Consider the following 19,275-nt stretch of genomic DNA (forward strand, 5'->3'; position numbering starts at 1 on the left):
AATTATGTAGTAATATAAAGAGTCCTTAGGCTACATAAATTATTTGAAATTTTGAAGTTTTAATATATTTTTCTACAGACACAAGAATATCAAGTCAAAATGAAGGTTGTTATTTGAGCTATAACCCACATAATATCTTAGGAGAAGGCTAAGAATTCTGAAGAATCTCTGAACTTAATCTCAATGAATTAAAATATTTATAAGTCAATTTTCTCATCTTTGAATCAGTATTATCTTTGCAGCCTTAACTTCTGAAAGCAGTCTGCTTGAAAGATGAACCTATCATAGATCCTTTTGTCTTATTTTATTTCCTTAAGTCATTTGACTTGTGAGTAAAAGCCAAACTTCTTTTTAAAGTTGTGGGTAGTTCTTTCTGTTCTTCTTTAATTCTTACGGTAATAAAACTTCACTCTAGCATTAATTATAATTATTTTTGTAATTTGACAGGAATATTTGAGTTAACAGATCATAAAAAGCATCCTGCAGGAACCATCCATGTTATATTGAAATGGAAATTTGCTTACCTTCCACCAAGTGGATCCATAACAACTGAAGACTTAGGAAATTTCATACACAAGGAAGAGTCAGAAGTTGTTCAGAGACGACCTCCAGCATCCTCTGTTAGCACACTAATCGTAGTGAGTAACAGTGACTTTGAATTTCCTATGAAAATAAATAGCCACATAAAAGAGAAAAAATATCTAAGAAGTATGTTTATCATACTCAGTTTGACGTATTGGTTTATCTTAGGCACCAACACCTAAACCAAGACGTTTAACACCTAAAGATAAGAAGGTATCTTTTGTGGATCTCATACCACATCAGCGTTCTGTAAGTAGTAAACACTCGAAATACTGATTTTTTTTCCCATAACAAATATTTGAAATAAATGATATAGTATGCCCTACCTGATTTAAATGGAAACAGATAAATAAAATACTTCTTCCTTTAAAATGTTACTTTTGTAATGTGGCACTGTGTGTAAGTGTTAAATGTTCTTACTCTTTGATCTGAACCCTCCTTTGGCCCCATCTCTCTCTCCAGATACTGCCCCAGTCTTCTGCCCCCATTTACCATAAAGCAAGACAGAACAAACCTCTTCGAAAGGTTATCTTAAGTCCGTCTCCTTTTCCTCATACTGTTCCTTATTCACACTAGTAAAACTTTTTCTCATTGAAACCACTCTTGCTAAAATGTCACAATGACTTTCACTTTGCCATATCCAGTGATCAATTCTCAGCCCCAATCTTAATCCCCCAGTAACTTTTGACACAGTGGAATACTTGCTTCTTTTTCTCTTGGCCTCTGGGATACCATGCCTTCCTAGTTTTCCTCCAGCTTAACCAGTTATTCTTCTCATTCTTCTGGACCGTATCTTTAAATGTTGAAGTACCTCAGCAGTCAAACTTAAGACCTAGACCTCTTCTCTTCTCAACTTACATCTAAGTAAAGAGATCTTACCTCCCAAAAACAAAACAAATGAACAAACATAACAAAACAGAAACATAGCTACAGATGCAAAGAACAAATGTGGTTGCCAGAAGGGTTGGGGGGAAATAAAAAATATATGAAAGAGATTAGGAGGTACAAACTTCCAGTTGTAAAATAACTGGGTCACGTATATGAAATGTACAATGTGGGGAATATAGTCAGTAACTATGTAATATCTTTGGTGACATATCACAACCAGACTTATTGTAGTGATCATTTTGAAATGTACAGAAATATCAAATCACTGTGTTATGTAACAGGAACTAACATAGTGTTGTAGGACAATTATACCAAACAAACTCATAGAAGAAGAGATCAGATTTCTAGTTACTAGAAGCAGGGGATGGGTGAGGGAGAATTGGATGGAGGTGGTCAAAAAGTACAATCTTCCAATTATAAAATAAGTGAGTACGGGGGGTGTAACGTCCAACATGATAAATATAATTAACACTGCTATATGTTATATATAAAAGTTATTAAGAGATTAAATCCTCTGTGTGTGTGTGTGTGTGTGTGTGTGTGTGTGTAAAAAAGTCTTAGGATGGGACTTCCCTGGTGGTCCAGTGTTTAAGACTCTGTGCTTCCACTGCAGGGGGCTCAGGTTCAATCCCTGGTTGGGGAAGTTCCTCATGCTGCTCAGTGCAGACAAAAACTGAAAAAAAAAAAGTCTTAGGATGATTTGGGATTTAATAATAAATACAAAATAACACACGTGCATGTTTTCACATTAATATAAGGAGACCACTACTCCTCCTGAAGATATGAAGGAAATTTCGCCAGAAGGGGAACATGCGCCAGAAATAGAAATTAATATGCCAGCTGTTCCATGTATTCCCGAGGTGTGTGTTTGTAGTAAAATTATTTTGAAAGATTTGTTTTTAAAGACTTTGTCTTTGCATTGACATGGATCAAGAAATCAAATTGTTGATTATATTTTTATATATGACTTCCTAGGTATAGAAAGGTCAAAAATATGACAAGTATAACAGTTACAACTAAGTAGGGATTAGTAGATAGTAAATACATATGTGAATGAAAGTATAATGTAAAATTCATTTTGAGATTATTGCTTTTTTTTATTCTTAGTTTATAATCAGATTTTAATTTATCTGCATATTTGCATTTATATAGCTTAAGTGATTATTTTCTAATGGCTCATATATATAGTGCATGTGTGTATATTTACACGCTTTATTATCATTCAGGTGCTTCAGCAAGAATGCTATGAATGTGACCTAAGCAATAATATATCAGTGTGCTTTTGTTTCTTCAGGTTTCTCAGGAAAGCAGTGTAGATAAGGTAAAAGAGAATACAGAGAAAAAGGAACAAGGAAAAGATGATGATGTGTCTTTACTATCTGAGGGTCAGCTTGCAGAACGAAGTTTGGCTTCTTCTGAAGATGAAACAGAAATAACTGAAGAACTGGAACCAGAAGGTGACTTTCTACTTTAAATTAACATTATTTCCTTAACTCTGCTTTATTTAATTCGTTAGAGTGTGCATGCCTCATAGAACATCTTCATTTAATAGTGACCCAACTTCATGATAGCTGTTTCTTGACAGAAGTGACGGGATATTTGGTCTGGTCAGCTGTGGTCAGATGGTATTGTTGCATACCTTTTTATTTCAGCTTTCCATGACAGAATGCAAGTATTGTTGCTAACCATGTTCCCAGTTTATATTTTAAATGGCTTTATATTCTCTTTGGGTTCAGTACTATTATCTGGGTTATTCCAGAGGACTCGACTTTTTAAAAATTAAAACTAAGAACTCAGACCAAAACAAGACAACTTACAACATGATTTAATTTACATAAACATCTAGAGAAGGCAAACAGATTAATCAGTTGTGAGAGAAAGCATTTAAGTGGTTGCCTAGAGAAGGACGAATGGGAATAGAAAGATGCAGAAGGAAAGAGATTACAGGAGGGCATAAGGAAATTTGGGGGGTAATAGATATGTTCACTATCTTAATTGTGGTGATGGTTTCACAGAATTATTAATATAGATTTGTCAAAATAGATATCTTCAAAATGTAAATATAAATTTTGCGGTTTAAATTTGTGTGGTTTAATTAATTTTGGTCAGTTTTTCTGCAGTAAAACTGTAAAACTTTTAAAAGTGTTTTTAAATAGTAGGAATAACTTGATTTTTACACAATAGTATTGGTTAGGCTATTAGAAAACATTATTACTATGTTCTCTTAAAAAAATGTTTTAATTTCATACTAGAACAAGCTATATTTTTATTGCCTTTGTTTCTACTAAAACTAAACTTGAAATTTTCAGTCATTTTTTTCTCTCTTCTAAAATGTAATGTAAATGTAAGTACTTTTGCTGCTAAAAAAAATCCATATATCATTATCATACTCTTTTAAGGTTATCCTTATAATGTATGCTTATTTCTCTCCATTTCACAAGGTGCAAATATAATTGGTTCAACAAATTCAAATCAATAAAATTTTATTTATTTATTTTTTTTAATTTTTTTTGGGGGGTACACCAGGTTCAATCAACTGTTTTTATACACATATCCCCGTATTCCCTCCCTTCCTTGACACCCCCCCCCCGAGTCCCCCCCACCCTCCCTGCCCCAGTCCTCTAAGGCATCTTCCATCCTCGAGTTGGACTCCCTTTGTTATACAACAACTTCCCACTGAGTATTTTACAGTTGGTAGTATATATGTGTCTGTGCTACTCTCTCGCTTCTTCTCAGTTTCCCCTTCACCCCCCGCCCCCTCCCATACCTCGAGTTCTCCAGTCCATTCTCTGTATCTGCGTCCTTGTTCTTGTCACTGAGTTCATCAGTACCATTTTTAGATTCCGTATATGTGAGTTAGCATACAATATTTGTCCTTCTCTTTCTGACTTACTTCACTATGTATGACAGATTGTAGTTCTATCCACCTCATTACATATAGCTCCATCTCATCCCTTTTTATAGCTGAGTAATATTCCATTGTATATATATGCCACATCTTCTGTATCCATTCATTTGTTGATGGGCATTTCGGTTGCTTCCATGTCCTGGCTATTGTAAATAGTGCTGCAATAAACATTATGGTACAAGTTTCTTTTGGGATTATGGTTTTCTTTGGGTATATGCCCAGGAGTGGGATGACTGGATCATATGGTAGTTCTATTTGTAGTTTTTTAAGGAACCTCCAAATTGTTTTCCATAGTGGCTGTACCAACTTACAGTCCCACCAACAGTGCAGGAGAGTTCCCTTTTCTCCACACCCTCTCCAACATTTGTTGTTTCCAGACTTTGTGATGATGGCCATTCTGATTGGTGTGAGGTGATACCTCATTGTGGCTTTGACTTGCATTTCTCTGATGATGAGTGATGTTGAGCATCTTTTCATGTGTTTGTTGGCCATCTGTATGTCTTCTTTGGAGAAATGTCTATTTAGGTCTTCTGCCCATTTGTGGATTGGGTTATTTGCTTTTTTGGTATGAAGCTGCATGAGCTGCTTGTATATTTTGGAGGTTAATCCTTTGTCTGTTGTTTCATAGGCAATTTAAAATTTTATTTTTTAACAGAGGAAGACAGATCTGCTTCTGACAGTGATGAGTGTGTTATTCCAGGTCCTGTCTCCAAGAACATCAAACAGGTTAGTCACCTGATAGCAACCAGAAATGTTCTGAAATAAAGCTGCTTTTCATTTATCACTTATCAGTCTTCACTAAAGAAATCTTAAGGCAGAATATTTCTGGAAAAATATTAATGTATTATAATCTTATCCAAGTAATCATCTAGTACAAGAAAATTTTATTTACAGTTTCATTATGTAATGGGCCATAACATGCAAGCATTGTTTTTGCTTACATGTTTATGAGTACCTAACATCAGTAGCTTCAATAGTTACTTGCTAAAACCAGTTGACTTCTCTGACCCTTTTATAGAACCATAATACAAAGAGGTATTAAACCAAATCTGAACTTTAAAGAATTCAAAATGAGATTACGTTTAAAATTATGATAACTTACATATGTGAATTCATAGACTGTTCACATCTAAATATGTCACTGATAAAGCTGTAAAAATTATTTCATTCTGCCAAAAAAATTAAAGCTTCTTAGAAGGTAATTAAATTCAAGGTATACTTTGCTTGTTTTGTAGCACATTGCTGAAAAGTAGTATGTAAATTCTCTACCCTCTACTAGAAATTTTTGGTAATGGGAATCAATGGGGAAATGAGACCCTTGTGTGTAATTTAGGTCTTTAGCCATTTGTGTTCGTGAGTTTTCCAAAGAAACAGAACCTAGGGTATATAGAGAGAGAAAGAAACTTAGTATAAGGAATTGGCTCTCAGGTTATGGAGAGTATGAAGTTCCAAGATCTGCAGTCTACAAGCTGAGGACCCAGGAGAGTCAGTGGCTTAGTTCCATTCTGAGTTGGAAGACCTCAGAACTAGGAGAGCCCATGGTGTGAGTTCTCATCCCAAAGCAGGTTGGCATACAGGCAGGGGACCTACAAAGAGTAGATGTTTCAGTTCAGTCCAGTGGCAGGAAAAGACCAATGTCCCAGCTCAAGGCAGTCAGGCAGGAGGAGTTCCCTGTTACTCAGCCTTTTTGTTCTATTCAGGTCTTCAGTTGATTGGATGAGGCCCCACCCACATTAGGGAGTATAATCAGTTTGCCAATTCAAATGTTAATCTCATCCCGAGACACTTTCACAGACTTACCCAGAATAATGTTTGACCAAATGTCTGGGTACCTCGTGGCCCCATCAAGTTGACACATAAACTTAACCATCACATCATTTTACCAAGAACACTCCATTCATTACATCAAGAGTAGTAAACCTGCAAGTTTGATTCAGATATTTCTTTCTCACATGGTTCACATTTCTTTCTCAATAGTTCTGGAAGACTCTGCTTGCTTTCATCATGATTTTTGGAAACCTTATATGGTTTAGCCTTTTGAACATATAAATGTGAGATACTGAATCAGTCCTAGAGTCTAAGGGACTAGTACCAAGGGATATATTTATCTAGTCAATCTACAAATAGCACTCATCTCTCTTGTTATAACTCAGTGATTCCCAGGGTTTCACCATCTGCAGTTTGTGAGGTAAACATAAGGAAGTAAATATAGGACTCTGGCCCTGCTCTCAGGAAACGTTACATTAATGGGGAAGATGTGTTCATGAAAAGTCAGGTAGTCATTCAGCAATTAGATTACAGTATAAAGCAATGTCAGGACACAGTACCAATGATTTAATAGTCAGATATCTGAGCTAAAGAATAAAGCTCTTTGGGGCCCATCCTCCTCATTTTCCAAACGAGTAAACTGAGATCTTGAGATAAGATGACTTGCTGACAATCATGCCACTAATTAAGGGAGTTCAGAGGAAGGAGAAATTTGGATTGATTTTTCAATAGACTTCATTAAGGATATGCGCATGAACTGGCTCACCCATCCTCTTTCTCATGAGTTTCATGTCTGCTTTTTCTCATTTTAAGCTGACTTTTTCTGCTTCACTTGCTTGTTGCCCAGAGATAGCCACACAAAACACCCAGCCCCAAGGAGAAAGCTCTGATGAGTCACATCTAGCCTTTATCAGTTGCGTCCCTGGGACCCATTCAGCTGTGTCAGTCCTTAGTAAAAAGGAGTGTCCTGCTTTAACTGTGACATCTCAAAGATGGGGATATATGGCAGCAGGGAGAAAATCATGTGCATTTCTAGTGCAGGCAGGGATGCACATTATGCTTCAAAAGCCAAAAATACAGGAGCTGGAGCAGCCTTTCTGTATAAAGGGATAGAAGGCTTTAGTTACAATGGAGAAGACTAATGTTTTGGATTGTATCCAGCAGATACTAGTGAGACATTGCAGCAGTTAATTTTATTTTCTGAACATTGTATTCATCATCTAAAAGTAACTTCAAAGTATGGGGAAATGTTATCAGAATTATATCATCTTAGACCAATGATTTTCAACTGGGGGCAGTTTTGCCACCCAAGGGACATTTTGGCAATGTCTGGAGGCATTTTTGGTTGTCACACTGGGAGGGACTACTACTGGCATCTAGTGGGTAGAAGTCAGGGTTGCTGCCAAGCATGCTCCAAACCACAGGATCCACAACAAAGAACTATCTGGCCCAAGATGTCAATAGTGCTGAGGTTGAGAAATCTTGTATCAGAATTTCAACGGAATCATATATATATTAACAACATTGCTGGCATCTCAGTGCAGTTGTACAGTGCCCTTAACTAAGAATAAAGAACTTTGATTTAACAAAGAAGTTTAGTGAAAGAGCTATTCCTCTGAAATAGTCAACTAATTCTAATGTACACATATATTTTTCCTTTGGAGTAAAGTGGGATTTTTCCTTATTCCTTCCAGAAAAGTAATTTGTGTTACCTTGCTACACCTAGTACAGCCTTCACTACCATTCCAAAATGTGATTTCCTATAACGGTTTTAGATGCTATCTCAGAAGTATGAATATCGTTTAAAGCAAACAGTTGTTCTAAGCAATGCTTTATGCCTTGGGAGCCATTAATCAGCTCCCATGTGTTTTAAAAATTCTACTTTTAGTAGAAGGTACTGACCAGTATTTGATGTTAATAGGTGAAATTTAGTTTTGTTAAATTATGTAACAAATATAGTAAAATAGTATAATCTGTAAGCACAGGAACAAAACTCAAGAGATCATCATAATGGTGAAATGTAGCATTTTCTAGTGATTGAACCAGTTATTCTATGTGCTACTTTTGCAAATCATTTAATATGAGTCGTGGAACCTTTTTCTTTAAAGATCGCAAAAGTGGTACAAAGAATTCCTGAATACATTTCACTCTGAATCATCAGTTGTTAACATTTGCTGTATTCTTTTTTAAATCATTTCTGTTCTCTCTCCATATATGTTTATATGCAGTATGTATACATTATATACACATTCTTATATACATAATTGTAATGAATCATTTGATAGTTACAGAAGTCACACCCCTTTACCCCTAAATACTTCAAAATAATAATACTATTTTCTAATCTACAGTCCTTATTAAAATTTTGCCACTTGTCCCAGTATTATCATTTATAGCATGTTATTAATCTGGTCCAGGATCAAATCCAGATCACACATTGCATTTAGTTTTCATGCCTCTTTAGCCTCCTTTAATGCATAATGGTTGGTCTTTCATAACACTGACATTTTTTAAGAATGCAGGCCATTCATTTTGGATTTGTGTGATATCTCCCCATATTAGATTCAGGTTACTCATTTTGGTAGGAATCCTACAGAAGCAGTGCTGTGTGCTTTTCAGTGCATGATACCAGGAGACACAGGATGTCGTTTTGTCCAACTGTTGATATTAACATTTTAAGCATAAAAAAATACTTTTGGCTTATTAGTTTTTTCTTTTGTCTCCTCTTTAAGAACTGCTTTGGGTAGAAATCTCAGGACAGGAATACATAGCTTTCTTTGGAAGGGAAGGTACTACTGAATGGCTAATATGTGCTAAACACATCCTATGAAATATCTTCTTTAGTTTTCACAACAATTCTTCATTCATTAGCATCTACTGTGTGTCATATAAGAAGCAATCCCTGGCCTCAAAAAATTCACAGTCTAGGAGAAACACGATTACGATGCAGTGGTCAGTGCTGGGAGAATGGAATGTACAGCTGCTGTGGGAGCGTTCAGGAGGGGTGCCTAACTCAGCATGAGGAACCCTCATCAGGGGTGGCTTCCTAGAGTCAGTGAAGCTTGAGCCAAGAGTTGAAGATGATTAAGAGTTAGTGAAAGCAGAGGTGGGGACATTATAGGCCAAAGGAGCAAAAGCATAAAAACTTGAGAGAATGTGGAACACAGCTCGTTCTGAGAATCAGAGTGGTTTTTGGGTGGACCAAGCCTATGGCACTCTTGGGGAGCCCCAGGAGACTATGCTGAAAACATAGGCATGTCCAGAGCATTGAGGCCTCTGTGTATTATCTGAGGAGGTTGAAGTCTATCCTGAAGTTCTGTGAGCAGCCAATGAGGATTTTTAAGGGAGGAGGAAGAAGATCACTCATTCATTAAACAGGTAGCTAGTATTCATTGTGTCCGGAGCCTTGTTCTAGGGGCTGGGAATTTAGCAATGAATAAGAAGAATAAGTCTCTTGCTCTTGTGGAGCTTACACTCTTGAATCACATTTTAAAAGATCATGCTATCAATAATGTCAAGAATAGACTAGAAGCACAGGGACTAGTTAAAAAGTAATTAACCCTACTCTGTGGTTATCTCCACTTTGTAGAAATTTTTTAAATTGCCTTTACCTATAGCTATAACGTCACAAAATTGAAACTAGAAGTAGTGTCCTAGATAAATATCATTTATTCCAATTACACTATGAATTTCAATTATCTACTACACTATGTAAGCAATTTAAGATCATTCAGTTTCTTTTTTTCATGTTACAGAATCTGACAGCTCATAGTTATTTTTTTAGAAATGTCGATTCTTAAAAGGAATCTAACAGATTTCCCAGGACTTAGACATATTGCTTGGTTCTTCCTCTTTTCTTCATGTCTGTGATGTATAATTAATCATAGATTACTTCATTTTGTTTCATTTCATTTACAACATTTATGAGCTTCACTTTGTCAGAATGAAATGCTTGTCCCCTCCTTTCCTTTCCAAAGTGGCATAATTAGTGTTAGCATCTTTTTTAACAGGCTACATAAAGTTTAGTGGCTGGATTAAATCAAGTCATTAACATAATGTGCTACCCAATTTGCCCCTATCTCTCTTCGTTTCCAGGACATCAAAGTGCCACAGAGCACCAGTGTAATTGGGCCTTGCTGGCCTGTCAGATTCCGTCAGCCTGATGACTGCTGCTTTTACTAAAACGCTTCTAGGCATGATAATTAATGGGGGGTGGGGGGAGAAGTCTGAGAAATGTAAAACTTTGGACATTTCTCTATGAATATTTTATTAATTTGAATAATCAGAAGTTAACAGTATCAATTTGATGTATAATACATTGATTAAAAGCCGTATTTTAGGTCCTCAAAATAGACATCAAAACCGAAAATTTGCATCTGCCATAGCATTAAAAAAAAAAAATTATCAATCCTTCTTTCACATTATTTCTGATTTTACCATTTAAGCAATTCAACTTTCAGTTTTCACAACTAAATGTATTGCCTTCAACTCACAGATTTCTTAAAGTGTGCCCACAGGTGAGAATGAAATCACAGGCTGAAAGAATAAAGGTCTTTTTTGTGCAATGCATGTTTACATCTTTCTCTTCCTCCGTTCCTACTGATAGCAGTTTTGTAAAAGCTGCCATATTCAATCGGACTAAAATGCAGTTCCACCTGGATGCCAGGTTCTCTTGAAAAACATAAGCTGCCATTCCCAGGTGATGGCAATAATGATGTCCAACAAAATATGTTTTAAAGCTTTGAAAGGCAAAATGCATAAAGCAACTCACTACTTTTAGCATTCATGTATTAAAAGTTATTAAACCATTTCAGAATCAAATATGATATCCTATCAGTGGGAAGAGTAAGCCCCTCTCACTGTTTTACATATGGAAGCTTAAGCTAGATAACCAGAAATGTTAGATTACTCTCCTGGTATTAATTGTTTTTAAAACTATTTTCTATATTTTGTAATTTAATTATCTCTTACTAATATTCCACAGACATCTTTCCATAGAAGTATACTGTATTTTTTTCACATATGCATAATATTACATTGTATAGCTATACCATATTTATTTAAATAAGCACCTTTTAGTGGACCCTTTGGTTTCCATCAGTTTTTGCTAATGCAAACATTTACAGCTGAAATATTTTTATACATAACATTTTTACACATAATGTGTGGAAATTGCTATTTCTTCACATCACACTTTTTGACAAACTAATGAGTAAGAAATATCTCACTGATTATTCCATTTAAAAAGAAGCAAACAAAAAGGTATATTTGTACATACATAGCGTATTTGTACATATATACATATGTATTTTTATATGGGCCTACAGATATAACATTTAGGTTTATGTGAGCAAAGAAAATGTCTGAAGCATATAATCCAAATACTGTTAGCAATGAGTATCTATGGGACATGGGTCAGGGCAAGGGTCAGCAAACTGTAGCTCATGTGCCAAATCCAGCCCGCTACCTATTTTTATAAATAAAGTTTTATTGGAACACACCACACTCATCATTTACATAGTGTATATGGCCACTTCACTCTACAAGAGCAGAGTTGAGTACTTGCAACAGAGACTGTATAGCCTGCAATGCAAAAATATTTGCTGTCTGGCCTTTACAGAAAAAAACAAATTGCCAATCCCTGAGTTTGAGAATGGGAAGAAACAAAGAACTTTTATATTTTACTTTTTAGGATTTATATTGTTGGATTATTTTTAGTGATGAATATAGATTGCTTCTAAAAAAAGTAATTTGTTAGCTAATTCTGTACTAAAATGTTAAATAATAACTAAAGAGCAGTTTAATATGAATTGTAGAAGCTTTTCTATAAATATCTTAAAAAGGGTCAACAAATGTAAGGGTGAATCTTCTCTGGTTTAGAGCAGTGGTTCTCAAAGTGTGGGCCTCAGACCAGCAGCAGCAGCATCACCTGAGAATTTGTGAGAGATGCAAATTCTTGGGCCCCACACTAGACCTAATGAATCAGAAACTCTGAGACCGGAGCCCAGCATCTGTGTCTTGTCAAGCCTTTCAGGTCATTCTGGGTGTGCTAAAATTTGAGAACCACAACTTTAGGGAAAGGCAGCGCTTCTCACCGTGGCTGCATGTTAGAACCACCTAGGGAACATTTTTAAATGCCAGCGCCCAGGCTCCACTCGGATCAGTTAAATCAGAATTTTGCTTAAAGCTCCCCCAGTGATACTAATGAGCAGCCAAAATTGAGAACCACTGTCCTCGCACATCTGTTCCCAGTGATGGTGAAAGTAGAATAGCATATCAAAATAACCTGAAATTGAGGGTCATTTGTAAAATTCTCTCCTCCCTTCACATTACTGCCATAGTAAGCCACAGTTAATGATGGGAATGTGTCATATCCCTCAGGTGTATTAGGAGAGGAAAAAATATTCCAACCATTGCTTTAGAACATGCGGTAACAAGCTTCTGTAATTTGCTGACCATTGTAGATACAGTAATTTACATGGTATATAAGGGAGACAGTGTTCTAAAAATAAGCACTTTTAACCCTAGCACCATTTTGATCTCCATCACTGAAATTTTCACTATTTATATTATTTGTTCAACACAGTATCTTTTAACAGAACATATGAGAAAAGTTGCTGTCACTGATGAAAACTGGATTGTTTGTTTTGTTTGTTAAAAACATTATTGCCTCAACAGTTGGACTTTCTCTTTACTCTTATTTCTCCCAAAGAGCTATTATTTTTTTAAAAGCAAAGACTTTTCAATAAAAACTTATATGAAGAGTGGATTTGATTCCTAATAAGTAGAAGCTTTAGAGCCTAGTATGAGCTGTAGGGGACGTTTTTTGAGTCTTTGAGATGACTGTGCCAACCCCCAGCTTGAAGAAGGGAAGTTGTAAGAATCACCATTAATCGTTATGCATTTCTACCCTACTTACATATGGCTCTGTCAGTACCAATGGTGAGTTTGACTTTTTGAACCAAGTATTTTGAGCTTGTCTTAGAGGTCACTTCAATTAAACTTTTATTCTTAAAGGGCATAGACATAGACCATCACCTTCCATTTCCATTTTGTCTCTATTGTTTTGTTATAAAGTACCAAGTTCTACAGACCTTGGCTCCTATAGGTAGGCTTTATTTATATTTATTTACACACACACATGCACATATACAAAGTATTTTTATGCTGATAAAATAATATTCATGTAAACTTTTATAACCATTTGGGAGGTAACTTGATAATCCTATGAAGTTGACTTTCTCATACCTATCAACGAGCAATTCTACGAGGACCACTCACACATACAAGGAAACATAAAAGGATATTCAATGCAACATTCTTTGTCATAGCAAAAAATTTGAAACTACTTAGTTGTTCATCAGTAGAGTAATAAATAGACCAGAGATTATATATACAATATAAATGGAATTCCATATAACAATTAATATTAATGAATTAGATTTTAATTATAACCATGAATAAATCTCAGAAATATAGTATTGACTGAAAAAATTGCAGAATGATTAGTAGAGGATGATACCATTCATATCAAATCTAAAAACAGAAGATAATATGTTGTTTAGGTATATATATATATAGTAGACAATATAAAAGTTTATTTGGGAATGATACACAGCAACTTCAGGATAGTGGTTATCTCTGCAGAAAATGAGGAAGGAGGGGAAAGGAATGGGGAGGGGTCGCTTTTCCGCGTATCTGAGGTATTTTATTTCTTCCACAATAACAACAGAAAGATTTAAATCAGATACAACAAAAAGGTAACATCTGTTTAAGATGTTGAGTACTTGAATATGCCAAATTATTTTCTTTACTTTATAGTTTAAAAAGTTAAAGAAATGCTTATTCACTGTAGAATTAAGAATGAAATAAAACTCACATGCAATCTTACCATAGTGAGATTTAAATCTAACTGACTGAAACAAGTTCCAAACCTTTATCAGAGGCCATTCTCAGTTAAGCAATACTGTGTTTAAGGGCTGTCAAGTTGAATTAGTTTTTAGAAGCCTAACAATCCAACCCCATTGTGGCTGCTATGATGGTTGAAACCAGAGGAAGAATTCAGCATGATCTTCTGAAGTATAACATAAAAAATTTAAGCATGCCAATAAAAGCCCAAGTAAATACTGTAGAGAAATATGGCCTAAAATGTGAATTATAACATCAGTCAGGAAGCAGTAGTGGAATTGAGCCAAAATCATGAGAACTCTCAACTTTTTTTTTATCTGAGAGTAATACAAGCTGTCATCACATTTCTAGATCATTCAATCACATAAAGTATAGTGTCCATCTATACAGACAACTAAAAAGAAGTTGCACACAGTTTCTTATTTGAGTGATTTCTGTTACTGCTGTTCACCACAATCAGAAATTTTAGAGGGTGGGGGGGAGTTGAGGGAGGGAGGGAATACGGGGATATGTGTATAAATACAGATGATTGACCTTGGTATACCTCAAAAACTGGTACAAGAGCGTAAAGCAATTATATTCCAACAAAAAGAAAGAAAATTTAAATGCTCTTTTTATATGCTGATGCTGACATCTTGCTAACTAGGGAAGCTAATAGGATAACTGGTGAAGAGGACAAAAACAGTACCGAGAAGTAGCATCACACCTAGTAACATGTTCACACGCATAGAAAAGAAACAAAACAAAAGCCCAAAGCCTATACCAGCTGGCTCACCTGCCATATGAGCAGGGTGTAATACAGAGGTATGACCAGTTGTATTCCTCTAGGAATCCTGAACAGACATTATTCTGCATCCATCTGAAAGGCGATGTTTCAGTCACTGTCATTTGAATCAGTATATTGTTACCCCTTCCAATTCTCCTAATTGAAGTTTTTTTCATTATTTTATTATGAAAATTTTTAAACATACAGAGAATTTGAAATAACAGTACCCTACCCCTAGATTCTACAAATTGATGGGTCTTTTTAATAGTATTATTTAGTGAAAATCTAGAATAGCAAGATTTCTATACATTTTTCAACAGCTAATCATCACCAACTTCCCAAAACGTAGTAGACACAATAAATATTTGTTAAAGGAGAAAACACTAATAATTGCAGCTTCACATATTTCTGGCAATATATAAAAGATATTCAGAATAGATAGAAGACATTCAGCGTCCCTTGACTCTGTATCATTAAGTATTTATTGAGAGCCTCCTATGTACCAGATCCTAGAGAGGATGTTAAATAAGCAAAAGATAAATAAGATATGGTCCTGGCCTCCAGGAACTCAGTCTACAGAGAGAGGCATGTGTGTAAACAAATCCGTGCAATACAGTGTGACTGAAAAGTGCAGCGAGGGCCCAGAGGAGGAACCAACTCGGTCTTAGAAATCAGTAGTGCTCTCATAAAAGGAGTACATGCGTGGTCCAGGGCCTCAAATAAGTGGAATTTTGTCTGATAGAGATGAAGATTTCAGATGCAAAAGCTCAGCAATATTAAAAGTACACCACAGGTCTCGGGAAGTGGTGAGAGTGTGGGGAATAGGTCTTCAAGCAGAAAGGTGATACCTGATTTGTTTTTAGGGAAAGAACTCTGCCACCAGAAGAAGAGTTGGGGCTGCAGGCAAGGGATTAGAGGCAGGAGTGACTCACCCCTCTTACAGCTATGAGAATAGAGCCACTTATTCTTTGAATGTGTACCACACCAGTGATACAATAAGCAAGATAACTGCAGATAACTGAATTTACAGCCTCGTACCACCCATCTGTCTGCTTACAGTTCTGCCAACCAGTTATCTCTTATAAAATTCCTTTTGATTTCTCCCTCCTTATTCTATAAAACTACTTTCTAATACTAGGAAGCTGTTGAATTAGTTCCTTCCTCAGATCATGTGAGAACATAAAGAAGTCGTTTCTCTAGAGATAAAAATTAAAAAAGAAACCGTATCTTGTTTTGTGTTTATATCTCCAAGAGCTGACACAGTGTTGAAATATCTTAAGCTTTCCGTGATTCAGTGAACCATTGAAATGTTTAGGAAGTAGAATGAACAGGAATGAGTGATCTATAGGATATGGTGGGTGTGAAAATGGAGATTTGCAAGAATGGCTCCAAGGTCTCCTGGTTGTAGGTGACCAGGTGGATGGTGATGTCATCACCTGAGATGACAAATATCAGAGGATAAATGAAACTGGGGGAGAAGGAGAGATCATGAGTTCATTTCTGATGCTAAGCTGGAGTTGTGTGCTACGCAGTTGACGTGCTTCTTAATCTTGAAAATCTTCATGTGTAATCTAATTGAACTGGTGATTCACAGAGGCATGAGCACAACCAGAATTGTTCCAATGCTGAAAAATAAGTTGGCTAGCCCGATTAGCCAAAATTTATAATGTTTGGAAATTGTTTATTCAGGGCATGCTTCCCTAAATATATACTATTTGGAACTTACCCCTTTGGGGATTTATTTTAGGTTGATTTGTGTAGCACTAAAGGGACAAAGAAATGAGAACTAATAACTCTGTCAGTTAAGTTAGAGAATTAAAAAGGACATATGCTAGAGGTAATGAGGCTGCAGTGGGGGTTGGGTGAATAACCAAAAGAAAAAAAAAAGGAAAAATCTAGACCAGAAAGAAGATAGACATCCTAAAAAGACTTTTAAAGCTTTTTTTTTTTTTAGTTAATATAGTGGGTTTTATTTTGGTTTATTTGGTTTTAGTATTTCATTTGTTCGTTTAACTGTGATGTGATCCAAGTATCTACATTTATTTAGAATTATATTTTGTATATAGTCTTATTTGACAGCCTAAGTTCATTCTTACAGTAATGCAAGTTTTCATATGGGGATTGTACAGTTAATATATTATTAATTTAAAAAAACCACTTAAATGAATTTGATTCCTCTGCTATTTAAAAGTTAATTTGTCTCTTTGTTGGTTTCTGTGATAAACAAATTTTAAATTCCTCTCCTCACAATGTAGAAATAACCATGTATATACCTCTTTTGCCTTTTTATAGCTATTTTTTTAAATTCTTTTGTGCAGAAGCAGGAATGTTTTATGTTATTGTCATAACAATTCTAAGTTTGTCAAATTACAAGTTATGTAAAAGACTTAATTATGCATTGTGCTGCAGTTGAACCAGAATTATAAAATATGTGTATGTGCTATTTTGACAACCACAGTACATTTTAAGGAAAAATAATATCATTTAAAATATTTTCTTTACCATGTTAGTCTTTGGCAAGCAGAGAAGGGCTTTTCTAAAGTGAGATTAGACAATAGAGCCAACTTCATTTTTTATGCACGTGAACGGAGAGGGCTTGAGGTTATTAGTTGAAACCGAGTAACCTTTCCAGGCTTTCATCTCTTTCTTTTCAAATTTGAATATGAAAAGCATATTCAAGTCAAAGACCATCACTTTAATGACATTTGGCAGTCATTTGATTTATTAGGTTTTAGAAAAAATTTTCCTTTAAATATTTCATCATACTATGCTAATCCTAGTAATATTGCCAGCTGCAGCCTTGTACCTGTATTAGTGGAGACAGAATGGTGTGGAATTTTCCCTGTCATCCTAGTAAAATTTCCATGAATCTACTGAATAATAAAATAACCTTATTGAAATATTCAGATTTGGGTTTTTAGTTAAAGTGTCTTAGAATACATAATAAAAGAAAATGTCTTTTGAAAGAAGGGGGTAAAATTACTTCATCAAATATTGAGGGGGTTTGCCAGCAATGGAAATTGTTCTTTATGGGAATATTTTTACAATAGGGTACTTATGCTTTTCAATTTGATTAATTATATTATATACTTTGAAATATCAAAATAGTAATCACTATGGTGAATTTACACACTAATTTACATTTAACAGTGAATTCTTAAAAGTTAGTTATATAAGCAGGTCTTAGTATCAGGATTTTTAATTATTATTTTAAGTTCTATAATTTACAGTAGCATGCCTCTGAATTTAATGAAGAGAGCTTTAGTAAGGGGGAATAAAGATCAAATTTTTAATTGTGAACATTTAAAATTAAATGTAAACTTTTAACCGAGAAACTGTCTTGGTGTAGTCTAATTTTTAAGTCATAGTCTATCATTTGTTTTAAATTATTACTCAAGGAAACATATGTGACTCACATATAATGTTTGTGACACCAAAACCTATTAAATAAGGATTGAAATGAAAATTACACAAATGTATATTTTTAGTTAATTCTGTAAAAATGAGATAAAAATAAATTGCAAGAAAATCTGTTAAATTCAATAAAAATTTTGTTTCTCTTGTTTGAAAACATTACTTATTGAATGAAATATGTTATGACAAAATAAATATATGAAAAACTATAGCCCTAGTTAATATGGATTCATATAGCTACTTATGTAAGCATAATAGCTATAAAATATTCAACAGGCTTTGATCCTGAATAACCAAAACTTTCTCAGTTACCTAGAGTAAATAAAAGCAGTGATAAACATGTATTTCATTACATAGTTTGAAACAAGGCCAACTGATACATGTTATTCTGAAAGCAATCGGAGATGAAGATCTCATAATCTTCACTCACTCCTGATGGACTACTAGTGGGGTATTTATAGCCTCAAATGTAAATCAGGAGACTATTGCCATGACACTGTTAACTTCAAACCCTGGGGCATTAGAAGCTCATTCTCTCTCTGTCTGTCGTGAATAATCTATCATGTGTAACTAGACAGTAGGGTACAATACTTTCCAAAAGAGAAATCAATGAAGGCCAATGCCTTCATGTTTTATTTAAAATTGATAGTGAAAAAGAGTAAAGGATTTTTTGTTCGTAAACAAAATTCTGTTTTGTTTATTGTTTTGTTTTTGTTTTTGCTCTTTAAACAGGCGTCAGAAAAAATCCGGATTGAGATCATAGCTCTAAGCCTTAATGACTCTCGAGTAACTGCAGATGACACTATCCAGCGGCTATTCGTTGAGTACCGATTCTACAGTCTTCCTGCTGAAGAGACACCTGTGTCACTTCCAAAACCCAGGAGTGGGCAGTGGGTCTACTATAACTATAGCAATGGTAGGTGTGGTATGTACAATATAAACTTTAATCTATGAAGGAAGCCAAAGGAACAGGGAGAAAGTACAATTCTCTAATGTTCACATAAAATCATGAAAGTATTGTCAGAATAGATTAATAAAAGTC

The 19,275-nt window shown here is 35.0% G+C and overlaps 1 protein-coding gene across 4 annotated transcripts in view; it reads left to right on the forward strand.

The window, feature by feature from the left end:
* RPGRIP1L (RPGRIP1 like) overlaps positions 1 to 19,275 on the forward strand; it is an 89,832-nt gene that overhangs the window by 53,603 nt on the left and 16,954 nt on the right. For 3 of the 4 annotated variants that reach the window (XR_009049747.1, XM_057712750.1, XM_057712752.1), the window contains exons 18-23: positions 448 to 638; positions 751 to 831; positions 2,229 to 2,330; positions 2,765 to 2,927; positions 5,034 to 5,104; positions 18,966 to 19,149. Coding sequence is in view for 3 of the 4 variants with exons in the window: in XM_057712750.1 (XP_057568733.1) it covers positions 448 to 638; positions 751 to 831; positions 2,229 to 2,330; positions 2,765 to 2,927; positions 5,034 to 5,104; positions 18,966 to 19,149 (792 nt within the window). In the remaining variant the exon portion in view is untranslated. The remainder of the gene's footprint in view (positions 1 to 447; positions 639 to 750; positions 832 to 2,228; positions 2,331 to 2,764; positions 2,928 to 5,033; positions 5,105 to 18,965; positions 19,150 to 19,275) is intronic. The other variant, XM_057712751.1, reaches the window with a different exon arrangement.

Source organism: Hippopotamus amphibius, chromosome 16, assembly GCF_030028045.1.
Source record: "Hippopotamus amphibius kiboko isolate mHipAmp2 chromosome 16, mHipAmp2.hap2, whole genome shotgun sequence".
Lineage (NCBI taxonomy): Eukaryota > Metazoa > Chordata > Mammalia > Artiodactyla > Hippopotamidae > Hippopotamus > Hippopotamus amphibius.